The sequence below is a fragment of the Portunus trituberculatus genome, chromosome 47 (genome assembly GCF_017591435.1).
Source record: "Portunus trituberculatus isolate SZX2019 chromosome 47, ASM1759143v1, whole genome shotgun sequence".
Taxonomy (NCBI): domain Eukaryota; kingdom Metazoa; phylum Arthropoda; class Malacostraca; order Decapoda; family Portunidae; genus Portunus; species Portunus trituberculatus.
In genome coordinates, this window is record NC_059301.1 from 13,163,654 (window position 1) to 13,188,487 (window position 24,834).

General features: G+C 39.1%; 1 protein-coding gene across 10 annotated transcripts in view; it reads left to right on the forward strand.

Moving 5' to 3' along the window:
* The window catches only part of LOC123520552 (polyamine-transporting ATPase 13A3-like), a 43,418-nt gene that overhangs the window by 4,414 nt on the left and 14,170 nt on the right, over window positions 1–24,834 (forward strand). For 2 of the 10 annotated variants that reach the window (XM_045282913.1, XM_045282923.1), the window contains exons 1-11: window positions 8,718–8,811; window positions 13,439–13,698; window positions 14,372–14,532; window positions 15,325–15,477; window positions 15,990–16,194; window positions 16,668–16,752; window positions 18,886–19,018; window positions 19,342–19,477; window positions 20,461–20,643; window positions 20,954–21,142; window positions 21,382–21,591. In XM_045282913.1, coding sequence (XP_045138848.1) covers window positions 8,733–8,811; window positions 13,439–13,698; window positions 14,372–14,532; window positions 15,325–15,477; window positions 15,990–16,194; window positions 16,668–16,752; window positions 18,886–19,018; window positions 19,342–19,477; window positions 20,461–20,643; window positions 20,954–21,142; window positions 21,382–21,591 — 1,794 coding nt within the window. In that variant the 5' untranslated portion in view covers window positions 8,718–8,732. Of the gene's footprint in view, window positions 1–4,021; window positions 4,042–5,107; window positions 5,188–8,400; window positions 8,599–8,717; window positions 8,812–8,988; window positions 9,011–9,095; window positions 9,133–9,211; window positions 9,234–13,438; window positions 13,699–14,371; window positions 14,533–15,324; window positions 15,478–15,989; window positions 16,195–16,667; window positions 16,753–18,885; window positions 19,019–19,341; window positions 19,478–20,460; window positions 20,644–20,953; window positions 21,143–21,381; window positions 21,592–24,834 lie in introns of those variants that run through there. The other 8 variants (XM_045282915.1, XM_045282914.1, XM_045282922.1 and 5 more) reach the window with 7 other exon arrangements.

Consider the following 24,834-nt stretch of genomic DNA (forward strand, 5'->3'; position numbering starts at 1 on the left):
AGGATCTTGCTGAGGTGACAAAGGAGTGGAAGAAGACAAGGGATTGTCAGGGTCAGAGTAGACTACCTCCAAACTATTGCTACTTCTCCATAGATCACGGGCTTGCCTTTTTTCTCTAATGATGCTCCACCTCCTTACCTTCTGCCTCTGTCTTTCTTTCTTTCCTCTGTTTCTATATAAATTGGTGTTTCTGAAATTATATCCAAAATCATGATGGGGAGTAACTACAGAATGTTATTTTTGTGTTTGACTATAACAAACCCTTAAGGAAATGAATTAAGCCCTATAAGTTTGCAATATAGGTTATAGCTTCCTATTGTCATTAGAATATATTGTTTTATGGGCTTCATGGTGATAACCGCATAACTTGTCACATATACAGTGGAATATTGAATCACGAGCTTTGACTTGCAAGCCAAAATCTGAGTTGTGAGTGTTATGCATTTCTCATTCCATCCCTCACTAAGAGACACTGAAATGTCCAGTTTGCCCCTTTGGCTGTACAAGCCTCACAAGTCAAAGTACCACTGTTGTTCTGCCAGAAGTCATTTGTTCATCACTACAAGCTTCCCTTTTTTTATCACATCTAGTTCATAACATGATGACAAAGATCTTTTCATGACACTTACTGATCATTAGCCAGGAAATAATGTCTGTCATGACATATTTCCTGCTTTACAGCAGTCACTTCATAGCTAAGCCACACCAAGCTTTTCATGTCACGTGCTTATCATTCATGAACACTTCCATTATACAATATGTAAAGACTGGGAAATTATTTCTTCATGTAGACATTTTTTGTCACTTGGAAATATCATTACTTAACTTGGGTGAGAAACATCTGAAGCACACTTCCTTGGATGATGTACATTCCTACTTCCACATCCATCACTTTGCATTGCCAATGTGATGTTTGAATTGCCAGCTGTGAACTGCCTGCTTTGATTGATGCATATTGAAGACATATCTGTCCTTCACCCTCCTGTGAATTCAAACTGACCAGGATGTGCCTCGGGTAAGAGTTGCATCAGGCAGAGCAGCTCACACCAGGCAACTTATTCATTGTCAGTGCTAAGTGATGAATATGGAAGTGGAAGGGAGACAGTGCTGTCTTTGGTAACCTTGCAGCACAACAATGATAGAAGTAAAGGATGAGGTCACAGAATAAGAGGTTGTGTGAGAGTGGATTGGAGATGAAGAGATATGCATGTATGGTCTCCTGTACGTAACCATGAATGTATTATCCTTAGCGAATCCTACCATTCTACAATCTCGTGTTTCAAATTTCCAAAGAATTTTTAGGAAACACTTTACAGCCATTGGATTGGGAGTCTTTTCACTTAGGAATACTACATGTGGTTTATGCAGGACAGGACAACACAACTAGTGAAACATTAGGTGTGGTATTCAAGGCCCATGTTATTGAATGCTTACCTCACTTGGGACTTTGTGTGAGAAAAATGCTCACTTGTCAAAAGTAATCAAGATGAAGTGTAGAAATATGCAGGATAATAATTATAGATTCATAAGTTATTTTCGCTACAATACGAAATAGTATATATATTGAATGGAAAAGAGAAAAAATGAGAACAAGACAGAAAATTAACTGTTTATGCTAATATTAAGAAATGCAGGTTTTTAGATATACCTATATTATCAGTTTGGAAAAAAAAATAGCTTTAAGATAATGTTACTATTAAATTATTAGCTATTAATGTATGAAGGCAAAATAATTCAATTAAATGCTTGAGAGAGAGAGAGAGAGAGAGAGAGAGAGAGAGAGAGAGAGAGAGAGCACTGCATTAATTAACATCTAGTATTTACAGTAGGTGCCTTTGCCTCAAGAAGATATGACACTTCTTGGCCTTTACTATGTAGTGATTGAAAGCAATGATTGGCACTTATATAATTGTTGAGACTTTTATGATACACACTTGTATAAGTACTACACATCAGTGAATTTATGGATGTTCAGTGTATTAGTAGGCCACATGTGCTACGTGGTACAGTGCAAAAAAGTCTTTGATTAAGGAAAATAACAGAAAATGATTGTTTCAAGAATTTATTGGCGTGCCATTATACTCTCTCTCTCTCTCTCTCTCTCTCTCTCTCTCTCTCTCTCTCTCAGTTATAAGGAAAGCCTTGCGTGTTGAGAGATGATAACTGACGATCGGCGCTCTCATGGATTTTTAGCGGCAACTTTACCATTTTATACTGTTGAGGGGAAAGGGCAAGGGATGTATTTTGACCTACCGCTATATGAGAGAGAGAGAGAGAGAGAGAGAGAGAGAGAGAGAGAGTGCACGCTTTTTACATAGCCATTATACGTTGTACACACGACGCTAGTGTTGAACAGGGGTGTTGTCAGTGTATCTCTCAGTTCTCTCTCCACGATGTGAAGTCCATTGAGGCGTTGGGCTATTCGGAAACTCCCATGATCGAGACTGGCTCGTATTTCAAACACTTCTGTGCTTCACCTCCACTATTTCAAAAAACTTTATTTACGTTTACACGAATTTTTGGTTTGTTTTGTGCTCTTACGGTACTAAAGACATTGTGACAAGATTGTTAACTGGAGAAACACAAAAAAATCCCACTAATCATCTCTGGCCTTGGAAATTAGTCATGGTGAGAGAGCAAAGCGTTTCTTAATACGGGTCTCTGTCAGATCAGGAGCCACTTTTTGAAGTCGGTGGCCATCACAAAAAATTATCAAATATAAAACACGCACATCTATATGAGTCCATTCATACGGGCCACTTTTTTCTGGCAACCACAAAAATAAAGTAACGAGTTGTGGCGGGCGAAGTTATTTTCCGACATGGCCTTTTTTTATTTTTTATATGAGAGTAGAACTGGCTAAGGGCAACAGAAATGTAAAGTAAAGATGGCCCACCCAGTCCCCGATAGGATTAGTCAAAGGACAGGAACAAATGTCTTGAAACTTTCCTATAGAAAACTTTACTGCTTCAAATGGCGGCATACACACGAGGCACAGACTGTCTACGGCCGCCACCTACTCTGCCTCAGTGCCTCTTGCTGCTTGTCCTGTTTTGTCCTCTCTGTCTGTTTAGCAAGGCGTCAGGTTTAATTACTCGTTTGCGTATCAACATCATTATTTTCCATTTGCTCTCTCTCTCTCTCTCTCTCTCTCTCTCTCTCTCTCTCTCTCTCTCTCTCTCTGTACAATCACTAAAGAACTGAAAAATTTCGACTACATTTTTTTTTCGTCATCTGTGAGGGAATGTTTACACAGCCTCCCTGCTCTCTTTGTTATGGTGTTTGTCAATATTTTGATAGTCACTCTTCCAGCTACGTAATGTGGTTATTATCAGAGTCTTGTGTGAGTGCATTGGTGTCAGATTCTTCCAGTGAATATTAGGAAGTTTAACACCTTCAGTACTGGGACGCATTTTTACTTTGAGTTTTAGGTGTGATTAGACGATTTTATTGACATTAGGAAGGGTCTATGGAGGCCAAAAGATTAACCCCATCGGCACCATGACGCGTTTCCATATTTATTCTACTACTATTTAACGATTTTATACAGCTTAGGTAACTGAAGGGGTTAATGGCTACAGTTATCAATATTTAAATCCCCACGTAAGTTTCTGAAGATGTATAAAATCACCAAATAGTAACCAGAATAAATATGGAAACGCGTCGTGGTACTGAATGGCTTAACGTATGATGGATCCTCCTATGCATGTTGAGTGTATAATGTGTTAGGCTGTGATTGTCGTGCCAAGAGTGACCACGCCATCAGTCAGTCACTCAGTGTATAGCGGATTATCTCCTCTTGGAAGGTCAGTATCGCCTTCCTGCTGATGTCATTGCTGATTATCTATCTGAATGGTAGGGGCGTTTATTTGTTGTGGCATTATCAAAGTTTATCTTGTAGTTGTAGTTCACTAGTTCGTCCTCTCAGCTTGGCGTCGTACTTGCCGTCATGTGGTTCATCTGTATTGGAAAAAATTGTGTTGTATGGTATTTGTGGTTCTTGAAGGCGTAAGAGCACGCGGGTGTTGGTTGGCAATACAGGTGTGTGCTTATGTTTTGCCAGACTGCTTAACCACTTCAATACTGGGACGCATTTTTACCATGAGTTTTGAGTGTAATTAGGCAATTTTGTTGATATTAGGAAGGGTCTATGGAGATCAGAAGGTTAATGGTCAGAGTCTTCCCTATTCTAATCTCACATAAGTTTCTGAGGGTGAATAAAATCACTAAATAGAAACCACAATGAATATGAAAACGTGTCATGGGTTAATCATACTTTTGTGTTTTTAGCGAATGGGTTTTTATTAATCAGTGATAACGGCACTATAACACTCTTGCTATTGAATTCCACTGATTATACATAGTTTAAAAATTAATATTTGAAAGCATTTTTGTTAGCTGAAAAAAAATATATATATATAATCAATGCGAAGGCCACACGCGGTCATCATTGGTAATCGCTCCAGTTGTTCATAAAGTAGGCTATTCCACGCACCGCGATTGCCAGAGCTAGACGGCGCCTCTTCCAGCTTTTTACATGTTTCTTTGACTTAACAGCGGCGAAGTGACATAATCGTGAGTAAGGTTCAATATTCGGTGGTGGTGGTGATGGTGTTGGTGCTTACACAGGTGTAAGTCTTGCTGCTGGGCTGCGTTTAGGAGAAATAGCGTTACTGTCACACCTGCGCAGAGAGAGAGAGAGAGAGAGAGAGAGAGAGAGAGAGAATATCCGTCCTTACCTACTTATATTCATTTATCATATTTTCGTCCAATAAAAAAAAAATACTGCATTTTTTTTTGCTTTCAGCGCAATCGTTGTGCGTGAGTGACAGACCTACATCTTATTCAAATAGGTTTAGTCACTTTCTAAATGCTTTGTTTATGATACCATCCTAAAGAATTTTAATGAAATATATTTTAAAAGGAAAGGTGATCACAAATGCATTTCTTTAGTGTACGAGGAATAACTAGAAATATCGAGCGGCCGCAGCAGTGTAATAAATTAATAGATGCCCTTGTGATAAAGCCTTGGTAAGTTGGTTGGAAGAATCCACACACTTGTGCCACTAAATGCAAGACACCTGTCCCACTTCCTCCGCGGCTCTGCTAGTCTGCCATCAGCATTAGGTACCGTACTACTAGTAGTGGTTCGCTGGCAGGCGACCGTCCAGCCCACGCATCCTCACAGTGAGTGTTTGTTGACTGCGGTGTGTACTGAAATAGAAAATAACGCTGAAAAAAATGCACATTTCCTTAAATAGTGACAAGAATGCAAATGAATGAAGAGTCGTATGAAGTGTTGCAGTGAGAGTAAGTGAGAGAACGGGGGAAATGGATTAGAGTCTGGGGCAACAACAGGTGAAGTAATGATAGGCTGCCGCTTCGTGAATCATGACACGTCATAAATTATGGTTTGTGCACGATAGATGACCTTGACGTGAGACAAAAAGTATCAGCATTACAGATTTACAATTCTGTGAGGACGAACCAAACATACAGTGAATGCCAGTGTGTCGATCAACATGGCCAGCTTCTTCACGAGTAGTGGAGTTCCTCTCAAACGTTGCGTCCTCCTCTGGACAACTTTTTCGGTGCCTATTGTATAATTTAATGGAGTTTTCTTCTAAGTTCTGTTTGGAGACCAGCAAAGGATTGCTTGCGGGCAGGATCAGATGTTGAAGGATTGTACTGATAGTTTTATGATGATTTGGCATCACCAGTGCAGAAAATACCCTTAAGATCTCTGCGTATCATGTGACACTTGAAAACAGTCCTTATGGAAAAACTTCAAGATCACGATTCCTTCTCCTTCTCCTCCTCCTCATCATCATCATATTGTTATATTATTATTATTATTATTATTATCATCATCATCATTACTATTATTATTATAGTTATTATTATTGTTGTTGTTATTATTATTGTTATTATTATTATTATTATTATTATTATTATTATTATTATTATTATTATTATTATTATTATTGCTGAAACGAGTTATCGGCTGTGGACAACCTCAACTCAATGAGACCTGAACGAACGTGTGCCGAAATTGTGTCAATACTGTACACTGTCTCAATGCTGATGACGCGACCAACGAAATTTGAGTCGTCGTTGGTCATAAAGCGAGGGTGCAATGATGCATGCTGGGCAACCTCCGAGACAGCAGGATATGGATTAAGGTTTCGTGACACTGTTTGGAATCATAGGTTGAGCATGTCGGGTTTGTTAGGCTTGTATTCTCAAACACTTCTCTGCATCACCAACATTACTTCAAAAGGCTTTATTTTCAATTTGCACTAGTTATTTAAGGTGTTTTTATGGTTACAGAGGCAGATTAGAAAGATTTCTGCATTATTAACTGTAGAAACACTCTTGGAAACGCCTCTAGTCATCTCCGTGGCCTTGGAAAACAGTTATGGTGAGAAAACTAGAACATTTTTTAATACAGATCGTAGAAACGTGACATGGCCGTAGTGACCTTGAAAGTGTTTTAGTCCAAGTGAAGGAGCGGGACAAGGCGGCCGCTACCTCAGCTCTTTTCACCATATCGTAGTGAGTGGGATTGCATAATTTGTGCCTTTTAGGAGCCATTAACTCATTCAGTACCGGGAAGCTTATTACCATGAATTTGGATGTGATTAAACGATTTTATTTACATTAGGAAGGGTCTATGGGTGTCATGACATTAATGGCCAGGATCTTCACTATTTTAATCCCCATATAAGTTTTTGAAGCTGTATAAAATCGCTAAATAGTAAACAAAATGAATATGAAAATGCGTCATGGTATTGAAGGGGTTAAAAGAGACGGAGCTTACAGGAGATTGTGATAGTTTTAACTGTTTTAAAGAATGTAGATCAGAACAGTACGTAGTAATTAAGAGACAAACCATAACATTGCGGCTTCAAAGGAAAATGTTCGATTGGTATGAGATTGGTATTGTCTCTAAGAATGATAATTATGATGTCAGTGATGAAACATTAAACCTCATGAATCTCTCTCTCTCTCTCTCTCTCTCTCTCTCTCTCTCTCTCTCTCTCTCTCTCTCTCTCTCTCTCTCTCTCTCTCTCTGTTTCCATTGATGATGATAATAGTAATGATAATCCAGCTTGACACTGGCAAACATACAGAGGGAAGGTAAGTAAGTAAAGGTTTATTGGCCACTAAAGATACATTTGAAAATAAATAAGCAATTACTGAAAATAGCATAGACTGCCAAGCCGAAGCTTCGTCCTAATCATATTCTAATGTGATGTTTGCAGTTGCACACATTGGCAGTTTTACTAGACGTTGATAAATGTGCCTTCATGATAAAACTAAATATTTAGATCAGGAAAAGACAATTTAGAGAGGGAAATCTTTTTAGTCAGTCCGCCCGCTCGCCGCTCGGTCTCCTCTCTCATGCCCACTGTGTCTCTCATGAGTCTGCTACCAGTCAAATCGTCAATTCCATCATGCAAACGTAGAGATAGATACAAAGGTGTAATGACGATGTCACTGTTTGGATACATGTATGCCTTTTGTTTTTAAGCAAATTTACATAACTTTTTTTTAAGCTATTTGAAAAGTCTCCACATTGAAGCATATATAAAAGAAAATATATTAAAGGAATCGCTTTATATAGTACATGGTACTATATACATATATATTATGATAGGATATCAATATGATGAAGACAACTTTTGCTTATAATGTTGATTCGTCTTTTTTCGGTTAATGCTAGCTGTCGGTCCTTCTCAGTAGCACATGACGCGACTACTACATGTTGTGCTAATATACTCACTACTTCACGTTTATGAAGTTTTTTTTTTCAGGCTGAAGGTTTTTATGGACGTGTAGTGATGCTTTGAAAAAAAAAAATTAAAATCGCGTCAGAAACAATCTAGCGAGCAGTTTTCCTCAATCTTCCTCCCCTTCTTGTGGGTGTTTACTTGAGCAGGGCATTGTGGGTCCTGTGGGAGTTGTGGTGTCTATAAATCACATGTCACTATAGCGCCCAATGAGAGCCCGCCATGCCGGTAGTTACTTAGCGTATCACGGCAAAACCAATCAAGGACGTTGGATTACAGGGCGTCCAGTGAGAGCCCGCCATGCATTGCATTTGTTTCTCTTGAGAGGGGTGTCGGTGAACCTCGCAGGGCTTCCATTTTAGGGTAAAATACCCTAAACTAGGGTAATTGGACCCTTCTTAGGATAGTGTTTAGGGTAATGTATAAACTAGGGTAATTTTAGGGTAATCTGGCGTCCTATGGATAGGTGTGCTTGGAATGGAGCAGTCTGATGGCAGGCTGGTTTTCTTTCATGTTCGATTTATGTACACAATCATCCCCGTGACTTGTATCATCCCTTCACCCCCGCAACCCTTCCCCTTTCTCCCCAGTCTCCACTCACCCGTCTACTACGCGTACACGTTTTGGACGTTCGGACGGTTAGATCACAGTTCACACACAGAGTCAGTCAATTGCGAGGACAAGTCCACACAGAACAGCCGCAGTAGTGGCTTTAGTGCTATTTTAAAACTATACCAGCTGGAATCTACGTGAAGGTGGCCTCTTCCCATAATCATAAGGAATAACTTCATTTCCATTCTATAAGGTAATTTGTTTTATATATATTGTTATGACGAGGGTCATGCTGCTGTGTGTGTTGTCTGGAGTTGTGTGTTATGTGGCGTGTGCGCTTGATGAGGCGAGCTTCGTATGTGTGTGGCATGTCCGGTGGGTGTTGACATGTCGGTTGGTGACAGTGTGCTGGGTGATGAGGATGATAATGAGCCCGTTGATGATGATGCCAGTGATGTTGATGATGGTAATGCTGGTGATGAGGGTGATGATGTTACATTGTTCCACTGTGGTGGTATTGGTGGTTATTTGAGAGGAGGTGGAGAAGGAGGGTGTTGATAACTTCTCGATTGGTGCCTACAATCTCTCCCATTTAACGATGTTACCTGCGAATAAGTGACACTTTTTACTTCGACAATCTAGGGTAAAATCGACAAAAATCTATAGTAAGATTTCATCAACTCATGGAAGCACTGGAACCTCGTCAGTTTCCACCCGAGTGACCAGACTACCAGTACCGTCTACCATTTGCTAAGCTGCGTCACCATGGATGCCCATTGCTCTGACTGTGATTTCAGGTTTTTTGAGTTTTATCACCACTACATTAGAAACGCAGGAGACTTGTTCGACTTGTGTGTGCATCATGGGTTGATTTTGTTTCTCAAAATTGTGAGTAATACCAGATACCAGACATTTTGTGATTTCCTTGAAGGGATGCAGCACGGCACCACGTTGGCAGTTAGGAGGTATTGGCTGTGGTGAGCGTTGTTATTATTGGTGACCAGCCTTGCTAATACTTCACTATATTTTATATATGTGTTAAAATTATGTTAGGTTAGGGTTTGGTAAATAATGGGGTTATAACGAGGTTATAGTGTTGGTTTTAAAAATTGGTTAGATTAAGTTTGGCTAAAGTAACTGATCGAGCGCTGTCCCCACGGCTTGGTTATAATGTTGCATTTAATTTAGTACCTCTGGTTTTCTCAAAATGTAGCGGATTCGACCATTAATGTAGCGAATCGGTGGGAAATATTTTGCAAAAATGACTTAGGGGGGGAGGGCTTTAAAAAATTTTGCAAAAATGATCGAATTCTTCCCTTGGCGATTACCTTTTTTTTTTTTTTTTCCTAAATTATGGAATTCTTCCCCTTGGTTATTATTTTTTTATTGCCAAAAATGGTATTTTTTTCCCCATCCTCACCAAAAAAAAAAAATAAATAAATCCCTCAAGGCCCCCAGGCTTGCTGTTATTGGGGATGTGGTTGGTGGTGATTTACTAGTTTTAAATATTGATCTCTTTCTTCATGTGTAAAGAGTGTTGCTGTAGTATGAACAAAATTATGTTTTGTGTGTTTCCTTTAGTATCTACTTAATTTGAAACCTAATGTATGATATACATATTTTCATTTGCTCCATGTTATTCACTGTACATACTGAATCATGTGATTCTAAATGAGGCAGTTAGTGAGGGAATGCCCTTTCTTCCACCCATACTAATTCATTAATTGTTCATTGAAATGCTATGCTTTTTTTTTTCTTTTTAATTCTTTTCTTCCATCTCTTGTCTGCGTTGACACTTGAGTTCTCTGTGCTCAGTTATCAACTGTTGGCCACAGTGGAGACTCATCTGAATAATGCTTGCATAATATGAAATGTCAGAGACATTGTAAATAAGTATCTCTTGCAGCATTGCAAAATTTAAGTTATTATTAAGGCTAACTTTTTTTGGTTACCCTTGCCTAATATCACTGTGTGTGTGTGTGTGTGTGTGTGTGTGTGTGTGTGTGTGTGTGTGTGTGAGAGAGAGAGAGAGAGAGAGAGTATGTGAGTGAGTGAGGGAGTGATTAGGTACTGTAATTAAGCAGTGAGAGAGTGATTACTGTATTTAAGCAATGATTATTTCATGAGCACATTGCAAAACACTTGTAGCAATGGAGGAGTAGAACATGTGCCAAAATATTGATTTACTCTCAGGTATGTCTAATCTGGACCAGTTCAGGGGGGTGCCATCAAAGGTAATTGTGAACTCACAGAACGTCTCCCTTTGTGTCTCACAACCCAAGGGGACAGTCATGGCCTGCCCTCTAGAGACAACACTCCTTCACTTGAAACTTACTACACACCCACACACACACCCACATACACACCCACATACACCCACACACACACCTTAATTAGACCTCACTTGGAATATGCAGTGGTGATATGGTCACCACACATGGAGAAACACGTGAAGAAACTAGAAAGAGTGCAGTGGTTGGGAACGAGGATGATACCAGGTTTTAAGGAGGTGGTGTACGAGGAGAGATTAAAAAAACTGGATTTACCCACGTTAGAAGAAAGAAGAGAGAGGGGAGATATGATAACAATGTATGAAATAGTAAATGGAATGGATATCCTAGATAGAGAAGACTTGATAAGGATATCTCCCAACAATCAACTGAGAGGACACCCAAAGAAAATACAAAAGGACAGTTGTATGGGAGATGTCAAGAAGTATAGCTTCCCATATGGCATTGACAAATGGAACAAATTGAGTAGAGAGGTGATGTGTGCAACGAGTGTCAATCAGATGAAGGACAAACTTGATAAATGTGGACAAAGACAGGACATAAAGAGCTAAGCTCGGGCCCTGTAAATCACAAATAGGTAAATACACACACACACACACACACACACACACACACACACACACACACACACACACACACACACACACACACACACACACACACACATGGAATGATGGAATTTAATATAAACAAGAGGGATTACAGGCTGGGTGATGAGAAAATTGAAGAGACCAATGAGGAGAAAGACCTAGGAGTAACCGTGCAAAACACTTTGTCACCGGAGAAACACATTAACAAGATATTTTGGAAAACATATAACATGCTTCAAAATATTGGTCTTGCATTCCACTACCTAGATGAAGGAATGATGAAGAAGATACTATGCACTTTAATAAGACCCCAGTTAGAATATGCAGCTTGCGTCTGGTCACTGCATATGAAGAAAAATGTGAAGAAGGTGGAAAGGGTACAGAGGCTGGCAACAAGGATGGTACCAGGACTCAGGTAGTTAGACTATGAGGAAAGGCTGAGGGAATTGGGGCTGACCACATTAGAAGAGAGAAGAACAAGGGGAGACATGATAACTATGTATAAATTGGTGAACAAGATTGACATATTGGACAGAGAGTTGATAAAGGTGACTACAAGTAATCTCCGAGGACATGGAAAAAAACTAATAAAAGACATCTGTCTAAATGACATGAGAAAGTACAGTTTCCCACATCGTAGTATTGATAAGTGGAATAAACTGAGCAGTGATGTCGTTGACGCAGTGTGTGTCAATCAGATGAAAGAGAGATATGACAGGAGTGGCCAAGGAGGCAGGAGACAGAGAGCTTAGCTCGGGCCCTGTAATACACAAATGGGTAAATACACACACACGGCCTGGTAGCTCAGTGGTCAGAGCGCTGGCTTCACAAGCCAGAGGACCGGGGTTCGATTCCCCGGCCGGGTGGAGATATTTGGGTGTGTTTCCTTTCACGTATAGCCCCTGTTCACCTAGCAGTGAGTAGGTACGGGATGTAAATCGAGGAGTTGTGACCTGGTTATCCTGGTGTGTGGTGTGTGCCTGGTCTCAGGCCTATCCGAAGATCGGAAATAATGAGCTCTGAGCTCGTTCCGTAGGGTAACGTCTGGCTGTCTCGTCAGAGACTGCAGCAGATCAAACAGTAAACCGCGTAGTGTAGTGGTTAGCACGCTCAACTCACAATCGAGAGGGCCGGGTTCGAGTCCCGGGAAGTGGCGAGGCAAATGGGCAAGCCTCTTAATGTGTGGCCCCTGTTCACCTAGCAGTAAATAGGTATGGGATGTAACTCGAGGGGTTGTGGCCTCGCTTTCCCGGTGTGTGGAGTGTGTTGTGGTCTTAGTCCTATCCGAAGATCGGTCTATGAGCTCTGAACTCACTCTGTAATAGGAAAGACTGGCTGGGTGACCAGCAGATGACCAAGGTGAATTACACACACACACACACACACACACACACACACACACACACATGGCATATGAGGAGAGACTAAAGGCAATGGATCTACCAACCTTGGAGCAGAGAAGAGAGAGAGGGGATCTGATACAAGTTTATAAATTGATTAACGGAATGGATGAAGTGGATAATGAGAAACTGATCCTGAGAGAAGAATATGACTTTAGAAGCACAAGATCGCATAGTAAGAAACTAAGGAAGGGACGATGTCTGAGAGATGTTAAAAAATTTAGTTTCCCGCAAAGATGTGTTGAGACTTGGAACAGTTTGAGTGAGGAAGTGGTATCAGCAAAGAGTGTACATAGTTTTAAAGAAAAATTTGATAAGTGTAGATATGGAGACGGGACCACACGAGCATAAAGCCCAGGCCCTGTAAAACTACAACTAGGTAAATTCACAAAATTTTTAAATTGTGACTCAAAGACTAGCCTTGGAGTCCCCTTCTTGGGAGGGGACCATTAATCATTCATACCATTCTCTGGTAGACTATGGAACTCCCTACTTGTTTCTCTGTTTCTAACTTCTTGTAACTTGGCTTCATTTAAGAGGAAGCTTTCAAGATAATTATCCCCTTGTTTAGGTAAATTCACTCTCGGACCTGCATGGGGACTGACAACTTAGTGGGACTTTCTTTGTTCAACTTATGTTGCCCTTGGCCAGCTTTCCCCTCTTACAAAAAGGAAAGATGTAAATAAAGTTGAAGTGATTATTATTAAAGAAATGTCCCATGATCCTTTGTCTAATGATCAAAACACTCACCATCATTAAGATATCAAACCCATTAATATTTTGTGACACGAACTTTACTGTTGTGTTTACAGTGGCCGCCATGTCGTACGACCGGCTGGGAGAAGATCCCGGGGGGCTGTCCCAGCACCAGGCTGTGCTGCAGCCCGGCACGGAGGAGGAGCTGACTCTGCATGGGTACCGGTCGTCTCCCTGCCAGACCTTCTTCTTTCATCTGGTGTCTGTTTTGACGTTGGGCTCTCTGTACTTGGTCACATATTGGCGGCCAGAGTGGAGACTCGCCTGGACAACCAGAAAATGTGCTCTTGTTGAGGCAGAATCTTTAATTCTTGTGGTAAGGCTGTTTGTGCTAAATAACATGTGTTGTGTAATGAAGTGAGTGAATTATTCATAGATTTGGTTTTTAAATTACATACATTCTACATATATAATTTTTTTTGTTCTACTGTTGTATTATCTATTCTGTTCTGCATGTTGTGTTTCATTCATCTAGGCTGGTATCAAGCTTTTTTTGATATGATCAATTCTTTTTTTTAGAAAATCTTAAGATTTTATTTAACATGTATGGTTTATTATATATAAGTTTTTTTAGTGTATCTACTTAGCAGACTTGACTCACAATCAAGTGACTGAAATCCAATTCAAGTTGGCAGAGAGCCTATTGTTTAGTTTTCTTTCACACTTAGTCATATGTTCACCTGACCCAACAGGTAATGCACATTTAGGATGTAACTGTGCAATACAGTGCAGGTCCATCAGTGTTGTCTTGTGTATGTGTGGAGATTGGTGTGTGATGTGACAAGATAGTAATGATTTCTATGCCACGGAAATTTCTCATTGTGATTTGCTGTGCCAGATTATGTTTTATATGTCAATTTACTTTATATTTTCTTCAATGTATTGAATTGATTTGATTGTAACATTTGCTCTTTGGTTTTCAATTTTTTAGGTGGACAGAAATGAATGGAAAAGAGTATTTTAATGTCAATTTTCTTACATTACAACAGGACAGAGATGGGAAGACACATGTTGAGACTGTGCATGTTGAAGATGTAGGCTCTGGCTTCCCCAAACAGTATGTGGTTACATGTCACAGAGCCAGAGTAAAATCTGGTGCCACTCTCAATGGAGCCTCAGATTCCACTCACCTCACTGATGCTCCACAAAGGTGGGTGACATTGCCTATGAATACTTGCATCTGCATCTCATACTTTCTATGTTAATTACTACAGCACCGTAATATGGTGTAACTTTATTTATTTAATAAATGTATGATGTACAGTATATTATTAGGATTTGGTTATAGAATTTAAGGATGACTCCCTTTGCAGACATTGTTATGCAGTGAGTGTACTGACATTTTTTTCTGCATGAATAACAGAAAAGATGGTTGGGCAGAGTTACTTGTTCATTAAATTTATAATGGTCTTGGCATCCTCTCTAATTAATAATACCTTTCTTATGGTTTGGTTCTCTCGCCATTACCCTTAATAATCTTCAGTAATGGATCCGTTGTTTCTGGTTTAAATAATACGGCTGTAATATGGTGAATGTGGGTACCAGCATTTTGCATATTGTTTTTTAGTTAGCAAATCAACAGTGACTGTTTGTCATTAGCTTTAAGTTAGTTGGGGCTTGTAAATGTAATACTGGCAGACTATCAAATGTCTGGCATCAAAGATCACTTTTCTATTTAATTGGTTTGAGACTGATTAGAATTACATCTGGTTCTGGATAACCTTGCTCTCTAATATGATGGAAGACAATGTCATACCAAACCTCTAATCTAGTATGAAGGAAATGTTAAGCAACTATTGAATATTAAGTTCCAGCTTCTACTGGAAATACTTCAGAGAACAGATCCAGAAAACATCACCAGAATCAAACAGTGAAATATATTTTTGTCCTCAAAGAAATAAGCAATATTCATATCAATATAGATTTATTTGGTACATTTCAGGGTGATGCGTTACTTCATATATCAACACGTCAAGTATGTGTGGGTGCCGGAGAAGCTGACCTTTCTGCGCCTCGGAGGTTTTGACCAGAATACTTTGATTAGTTCACTTCTCAATGACTTCAGAGGGTTTACTGTTGAAGAAGAAATGCAAAGGTAATCCTTTATCAGAGAAAGGAATGAATGATTGAGAACAGTGGTTAACTCTTGCATGGCAGAGGTGGGCAAAATAAGAGTGGGAGAATGATGAAAGTTTTGTGTAGTGAGGCCACAGGAGGAAGGGAGGCATGCAGTTAACAAGATAAAAAGAATAGTTAGCAGCAGTAGAAAATAGTAAGACATCCAGTATTGATGCAGTTTGAAAGAGGCTGAAGACAGTCAGTGATGGAAGAGAGGTTAAGATAAAAAAAAAATTTTAGTGTTTTCAATACTCGTGAGTTTCATGATCCTTAAGTTTAGTGCTATACCTTTGGAACAAAGCAAGACCAAAACTTGTAAGATGGATTGTTCTTATAAACATTAATTAATTTGATACAGATCCTGTATCTTAAAAGTCACAATAAGATATTTTTAATCTGTGTTTTCATAGTACTGATGTGTTACTTGCCAGCAGTGTAACATTATGAGCTAAACCTTGAGAGATGAAGGAAGGTCTTGTTGGTTTACAGGCAGCAGCTGTACGGCTTTAATGTGATAAGTGTAGAAGTAAGATCGTATTCAAGTCTTCTGCTAACGGAAGTTCTCAACCCATTCTACGTCTTTCAAGTTTGTTCCATCTTGTTGTGGTCCTTTGATAACTACTACCTCTATGCCAGCTGCATCTTCTTCATATCCTTGTTGTCTGTTGCGATATCCTTGTATGAAACACGCAAAGTAAGTAAACTTCATTCGTATTGTTCTCTCTGTAATCTGCATTTACCTAACAATGTCATGATATGTTACTTGCTCTCCTCACCACCACATACATTCATACTTGTGTTTGTAAAACTGAATTTAACATAGTTTAAGTCAGCTGATACCTTCATTTCATCTTGTCTTCATATGATAACTTGTCAGGAGCTGCTTTATATCCATGTAAAATTTCTCTCTCAATTTCTATATAATTGTCTTTATTTATAGTCTCTTTTGACATAACGATTATATTATACGTGGCACCAATTTCATTCCAATTGTTTTGTAAGCTCTCATGTTTTCTTACATGCATGTCCTAGTATGACTTATCAAATCACTACAGTACTGCCTATTCAATTCTTAGCATCATCACAACTGTTATGAATGATCTGTGTGTGTGGGGGGGTAGTGCAGCATATTTTGTGTAGCTAACTCACTCAACTATATTATTTCAGCAAAGCCAGTCTCTCCATGATATGGTTGAGGCTTCAAATGTCAGCAGTGTATCAGTGTTGCGGATCACATCTGAAAAGACTTCAGGTAGATTTGTGATACTGTGTGTCTTTGCATCAAATACGTCTATGAATATAACACAGTAAGATGTTTGTTAGAGCCCCATGGTCAAGCCCTTTTCATTCATAATTATATATATATATATATATATATATATATATATATATATATATATATATATATATAGATATATACATATATATATACACTACGTGCCAATGAATTGTTCGCCGTGACACCACAGGTGATAGAATGCACTTAGAATGGAGAAAACAAAAGTACTATAATACTTACGTAGAAACTAGTAATTGATGGGCTTTCCTCTCCTTCTTATACACTTTAGAAGCTGTGAAGGTAGAGATTCAGCCAGGTTATTGAGGGTTATTTGATTTAGATTATGCCATTCCTGCCTAATGGCCATCCGCAGCTTCGTTATGTCAGAGATATCCCTCCTCTGCATGCGCCTCTTCATGATGGACCAGATGTTTTCAATAGGGTTCAGATCAGGGGAATTGGGTGGCCAGTCCTCCAAAAAGTCAATCTGGCAGTCCTGAAGCCAAGTCAGGATGGATTTTGCTCTGTGACATGGAGCTCCATCCTGCATGAACACAGTAGCGTTGCACATTTCAAAAGACCCGGGCAAAAAATCACATAAAAGTTCCAAATAATTATTCTGATTCATGTTTTCATTTCTTGGCAAAAACACTAAATTTCCTACACCATGATACCTGAAGCAGGCCCACACCATTACTGAATCAGGGTGCTTTTCAGTCTTAAATATAAATTTTGTGTCAAGTGGGTCACTCTCTGGTCGCCGGTACACATGCTTGCCACTGTTGCAGGACACCGTGAAGACAGCTTCGTCGCTCCATAACACTTGGTGCCATTTTGCCATATCCCACTGGAGATATTTAGTGGCAAATGCAACCCTAAGCTCTTGTTGCCTAGGGGTGGTGAGTGGCTTCTTGAGAGCGCGGCGTCTGCGGAACTCAAGGTCATCATGCAGGCAGCGTTGTACCGTCCTCACAGACACTTGCCCGAGCAGCTGAGGGTTTTGCTCTTTTAATTCCCTCAGTGTGATTTGAGGACAAGCATCCACCTGACGCTTCACAACATTTATTGTGCGTGATGAAGTTTTACTTCCTCGCCCAGGCCTCTTTTTCTGTTCTGGCGTTGCCACCCCGCCTTCCATATGAAACTTTCGTATCCACTTTTGCACACATCTTGTAACACCCACAATCCTGGCTATTTCTTTCACTGGTCTCTCTGCCTTGTGTAAAGACACAATGACTTTTATCTGGTCCTTTGTTAAGTCTTTCTTGCCTCCCATTATGAAGAAAAGGTGAGTTGTGTCAGGGCGTGTCTGCTCAAATTACAGGTGGAAAATGAGGCGATACTTTTCCGAATGTTTTACTAATAACTGACAAATATCAACTGACAGTCCATCAATGGTTTCATTGGACTGCTTGTACTTTAAACATGTTCCCAGATGCATGATAACTCACATAAATCACTACGGTGCCATACTAGAGGAAATGATCTTGAGGCCCTCGCGGAAGTGATCTGTTGTGGAGCCACGAACAGTTCATTGGTGCATAGTGTATATACTGTATGTATATATATATATATATATATATATATATATATATATATATATATATATATATATATATATATATATATATATATATATATATATATATATATATATACATACATACATACATACATACATTTATATATATTTTCCTATGACTACAACATTTTTCAAGAGAAGGTATTGAGACTTTTACAGTATTAAGGTGGTATCCATTTTGTAATTTTTTTTTCATGTCTTACTTTTCATGAAGCAGCAACTCAACAGACTTTTTTCACATTTCATGCACTCTTGACTTGTTTCTTTAATGCATGAAAAAATAAATCTTGAAGTGGATCTCATATGGTTCTCTCTTCACACATTTTTGAGGACCTGAAACAAAATGTTCTCCACCAAGTTAATATAACATACAGTGTTCATGTTATTGTTTGAGTTCAGCATTGAGAAATTTGAAGTTGTGGTTATATTTTGATTTTTCAAGTAATCATTTAGCAAATCATCAATATGTTAAAGAAATATATAGAGACCCATACACAGAAGGTAATGAGTGACTTGTCTGACAGAGGAGGTGACGGTGGACAGCAAGGAGCTGGTGCCCGGTGATGTGGTGGTGGTGCCTCCTGAGGGTTGCACAATGCCATGTGATGCCGTCCTTATTTCTGGCACCGCTATTGTCAATGAGAGCATGCTGACAGGTAAGGAGAGTATATCTGTAGGTCTGACTCGTTTTTCAAGAGTAATGGGTGTATGATATTTTATTTGCTGATTTTCCTATTTTGAAAGGTTATCAATACCTGATAACCATTTTTGAAAAGGTATCTTACTAGAATCTTTTTATTCAAAGAAACTTGTAGATACATAGTTTCTGATAGTGTAAGCTGTATGATTTACTTTTGTATAGGCCCAGGCCTTTGTGAAAGTAGGAATGTAATAATTTTTAATTTTCTTTTGAAGCTTTTACTTGGCCTCTATTCATCCCAATATATAAATGGCTCCTAAAAATAAGAACGTTTTTTGCAGGAAAGTGTGCCAGTCACCAAGACTCCTATCACTGTGTCAGAAGAGACTGAAGTGTACTCAGCTGAGCAACACAAGCGACACACGCTCTTCTGTGGCACATCAGTCATCCAGACGAGGTATTATGGCAGTGCACAGGTCAGTTTGTGTGTGTGTGTGGGTTTGGGTGTGGGTGTGGGTGTGGGTATAGATAAGGATGTCTGTTTAGTATTTACTTCCTCCTAGATATATAATACTGAGTTCAGGTCCACATTAGGCTCTATATTTTGTACAGGAGGAACGAATTTTGGCATTCTAAGTACTATAACATTTTAGCATCAGACTTCACTCTGTCTTCTCCTGAATAACGTCTAATGAATGAACATATTCTCATTGACCAGTATGCAGTTGCTGGTCTGCCTGGCTTTGAATCTGCACACACCAGGTTGGACTAAGGTCGGGACAGTCAGTGGACAGCTCACTTAGTTACTTATCCTTCCTTTAAGTTGGTCAATAAATTAGTAGTTGGGAAAATTAAGGGAATGTAGACTGAAAATTCAGCTTTCTTATTGTCTCAGTGCCCCCAGGTAGTGCCAGTGAGACCAAAATGAGCACCTAGGGCACATACAGGTATGGCTTTTGCCTTCCACCCTTATGTTTACCTTTAATTACCAAACCATCCTCAAACACTGTCAGGATTATTGCTTAGTTTTCTTAAGCAGGCTAAAGACCCGTGTTTGGTTCCAGCAGGCCAGCTTCGCAATTACCTGATTTCATGTGAATTTCCTTCATATCTGTACTTCTTACTTTGAGGAACTGAAGAATGTCTTAGACGAGTTGTTCATGCCTAGATATCATGACAGCTCCTTTGCCATGACCATCAACAGTCTTGAGAGGTTTTAGTGCAGAGATGGTGTAATGTAGACTATGAAGGTGCTCCCTATTAGCTGCATTAAGCTAGAGTTTTTGGTACAGCGTGTGATAGTTGTTTAGATTACTTGTCTAACTGCCGCACTAACTGTGTGAACAGTGGGCCTAATTTAGCTTTTTTTTTTTCTCATATTTAATTTGTACATGCATTTATTGCAACAAAAGTACATTGATCTTGAATTGCGTGTGAAGTGAATGTGATGATTTTGCAGGTTCTTGCTGTTGTAGTACGAACAGGCTTTAACACAGCTAAAGGGGAGCTGGTACGCTCAATTCTCTACCCTCGACCCTTGGACTTCAAGTTTTACAAAGATGCAATGAAATTTATACTCTTTCTTTTCTTCATTGCATCTATTGGCATGTCCTACTCCATATACATCTACATAGTTCATGAGGTAAGTAATATTAGTCTTTATATTTATGAATCACCTGCCTGAATGATAATTACTCCAAGTGAGGTCAAATGTACTGGATCAAGAAATGCTCTGAACTGATTATTAAGGCCAGATTTATTGGTCTTTCACCTTCAGTAAAGATAAGTAATTATCACAAAGACAAAAGTTATTCAAGTTATTGACAATCCTGAAAAAAAATTGTAATATTGATTATAAGATGTATACATTGCTTAGATAATTTCTGGATTTGTTACAAAGAGAGAACTGGTCAGTGTCATGGATAATTGTGAAAGAATTAATGTCTGCACAGGAGGGCTTTGTCAAGACTCTGGTTCGCACACTTGACATTGTGACCATCGTGGTGCCGCCTGCCCTGCCTGCTGCCATGACAGTGGGGACATACTATGCCCAGAGTAGGCTCAAGAAGAAGGCAATATTCTGCATATCCCCACCTAGAATCAATGTTTCAGGCAAAATCAAGTTGGTGTGCTTTGATAAGGTGTGTATTTTCATGTTTCTCCTCTCAAGCCACTGTTTACATTTTTTATTTACCTTGATAAGCGTATGATTAATGTCAGAACTTTTGAGACACTAATTCATATTCATTAAAGCTCAGTTTATCCACCAAAAACACTCACAGTTTGCAATTTACAGTACAATTCAAATCACATCTGTGGTAAAACCAAATTGTACTGATCCATTAGATGTTTTGATTAAGGTGATCCAATTGTTTGTCAGACAGGAACCTTGACAGAGGATGGTTTGGAGGTGTGGGGTGTGTTGGAGGCCAAAGGAGTCCATCTGGGGTCCCCTGTGATGGATGTGTCTACTATTGAATATTCATCCCAGCTGATGGCTGCCATGGCTACCTGTCATTCCCTCACCTACCTCCATGGTTCTCTGACGGGGGACCCACTTGATGTGAAGATGTTTGAAGCCACTAAGTGGGTAAGAAACATTTTGCCTTGTTTGTGTTTTCATGACGATTGCTAATAAATTATACTTTTTAATGGCCTGAAGATATATATACGTATATATATATATATATATATATATATATATATATATATATATATATATATATATATATATATATATATATATATATTGATTTGATTCAGTGATGGTTAATGTAGTTTTTCATCTGAAATATTAAGGCTTCCATTATTTATGAGATGTTTTAAATTTTGCATATTATTTCATTGTATATATATTGTAATGCCTTGAATGCTATGAAAGCGGTATGGGTTTTTATGAATTGACTTGTGTATATACCCTTGTTTTGAGGAAGAGAAATGCATCTTTTTGTCAACACAGGGAAGCCTTTGTAAGCAGCGTACACATAAGCTGTAACCCATGCAGCATTAGTGCCACATGTATTTGTGGCACACTTTTGCACATCAGGCATTAGCATCATATAAATGCCTCCATTCAAGTGTGTGGTGGAAAGCTTGGATCATTATGATGCTGCCGCCTTTACTCTAATCTTTTTCTTGGAGGACCTAATATATACAGATGCCAGCACTTGACTTCTTGCCGATCCTGGCAATATAATTTCTCTGAAGCAACACCTGGTAGCCCCACACCAGGTGAAGGCTTCAGTTTTTCTTTGATTGAGTAAACCTCCTCAAAACTAAGCCTTTATAGGCTCCACCCACTTGACCTTCCCCTTCTGGTCTATGTCCTGTCCCTTTCCAATGATCAGAGTGTCACCACTCCACCACCCTCCTTTGTGTGTGTGTGTGTATGTGTGAGTTTGCTGAGGTTGAAGTGCTTGCCGCCATACAGTCCATGCCTTATGGCTCATCAATTGGTTTTTAGGACAGCATCAGACCTCTGCACTTCCAGCAACTTAGCACCAAGCAAACAGCTGAGGCTGGGCTGTGCCTCCTCTTTGCCTTAACAGCCTTATGCCACTTTGCAGCAGCAGACCTCATTCCCAATCCTGCTGGAAATGCTTTCTTCAGCAATGATAGATACTCCCTGAGGCACTGGGTTAGAGTTAATTTGCTTCTTCTTTATAGCAATGAGTGCTGCCTAAGAAAGCATTTCCAGCAGGGTCAGGAATGAGACCTGCTGTGGCAAAGCAGCATAAGGTTGTTAGGTGGAGAACAGGCACAGCCCAGTCTCTTTGCTTGGTGGTAAGTTGCTGGAGATGCAGAGATTTGGTGCCGTCCAAGCAAACTTGCTGATGAGCCTCAAGTCATGGACAGGATGGTGGTGGGCACCTCAGCCTCGGAAAACTCACACACACACACACGGTCGAGACAAGGTCAAGGTAGGACGGGCGGACCAACGCTCCCTGCAATCAGCTGATCCAAATACCAAAGGTTGTGTCTTTACAGAGGCTTGGGCAAATGCGTGACTTGTGTGGCAATAGTCTCCAGAAACTACATTGAAAGGCACCATGAGTAAGAAAGAACTTACACCCATAAGCAGGTATGAGAATAGGAAAGGAGTACAAGAAAAGGATGATGATGACGATGAGGAAGAAGCTAGATTCAGAGGATTTGATGAGACAAGTACCGCCCTCCATAGGCGAGTTTTAACTTTGGAGAAAAAATTAGACAACTGGATAAGAGAAAGTATGAGAAGTAAAGAGAATGATGAACAGGAGAAAGAATTTCTGAACTTGAAAGACAGGATAAAAAAAGTGGAAGAAAGTGAAGCTAGGTTAAGAGTAGAGAATGTGGAACTGAGAAAAGAACTAGCCAAATATAAGAAACAGATGGATGAAGAACTTGGTAAAGTAGAGAAAGAAAAAGAGGACCTGAAAGATCTAGTTAGCAAAGAAGAGGAAAGAGTACATGACGTGATTAAAAAAGAAGTACAGGCAGTACAAGATAAGAAAGACAAAGATAACTTACAGGAGGTGATTCAAGAACAACTAAAAGAAAGAGACGAGAACATGGCAAACAAAATGATTGGAGTCCTTAAGGAAAAGGAAAACCTAGTAAGGGAAATTGCAGAAAAAAAAGTGTAATTATCTTTGGACTAAAAGAAAAAAATGTAAAATATAGACCAAGAAGGGAAAAGGAGAAAATGAAGTCAGTTAAAGACCTACTAAAAAATCTAAATGATGAAGATAGGCAGAACCTAGAGGAGGAAGTGGAGGAAATTCACAGAATGGGACCTTATCAAGATGGAACAAGACCAATTATGATACTACTAAGATCACAAGCAGCAACAGAAGAGATATTATATAGAACAACAGAAGGCTGCAAGGATATATATATATATATATATATATATATATATATATATATATATATATATATATATATATATATATATATATATATATATATAAGAAAAAAATAAGAATGAGGAAGAAAAGAAGAGATACAACGAATTGGTGGCAACAGTAAGGGAAAAAAATAATGAAAGGTCAGAGAAGGAAAAAAAGGCATTTTTTGTTTTAAGAATTCTAGGAGACAGGATAAGAAAATGGTACATATAAGAGAGAAGAGGCAACAGTGGACCAAGTGTAACTAAAAGTGATAAGGGCAAGAAACTAAAAATGATGTATACGAACATAGATGGGGTTCTATCAAGTAAATTAGAACTAAAAGATTACATAAGGAAAGAAAAACCGGATATTGTATGCCTGGCTGAAACAAAACTAAATGAGACAATCAAAATAGGCATAGATAATAGATATAACGTATGGAGGAAAGACAGAGGGGGTAAAGGAGGAGGAGGAGTCATGATAATGACAAAGAAAGAGATGGTGGTAAACCATGTGGAATATGGAAAAGGAAAAGTGGAAGTACTGTATATTAAGATGCATATTAATAAAAAAGACTTAACAATCATTGTAACATATGTGCCACCAAAAACGAATGCATGGACCAAGCGAGAATATAAAGATATGATAGGTGACATTATAAGGAGTCTAACAAGAGTCATTACAGAAAGGAGAAAAGTTATTAGTAGGAGATTTCAACTGTAAAGAAGTGGACTGGGAAAATTGTGAAAGTGGTATGGGGGAAGAAGCTTGGGGAGAAAGATTCCTAAACCTAATGATAGATAATATGATGGATCAAAAAGTAAAGGAAAACACAAGATTCAGAGGAAACGATGAGCCAGCAAGGTTAGACCTGGTTTTTACAAGGGGTATACAAGTGAATGATGATACTCGTACTCGTATAAGATATAAGTGCCCTTTGGGAAAGAGTGATCATATAATAT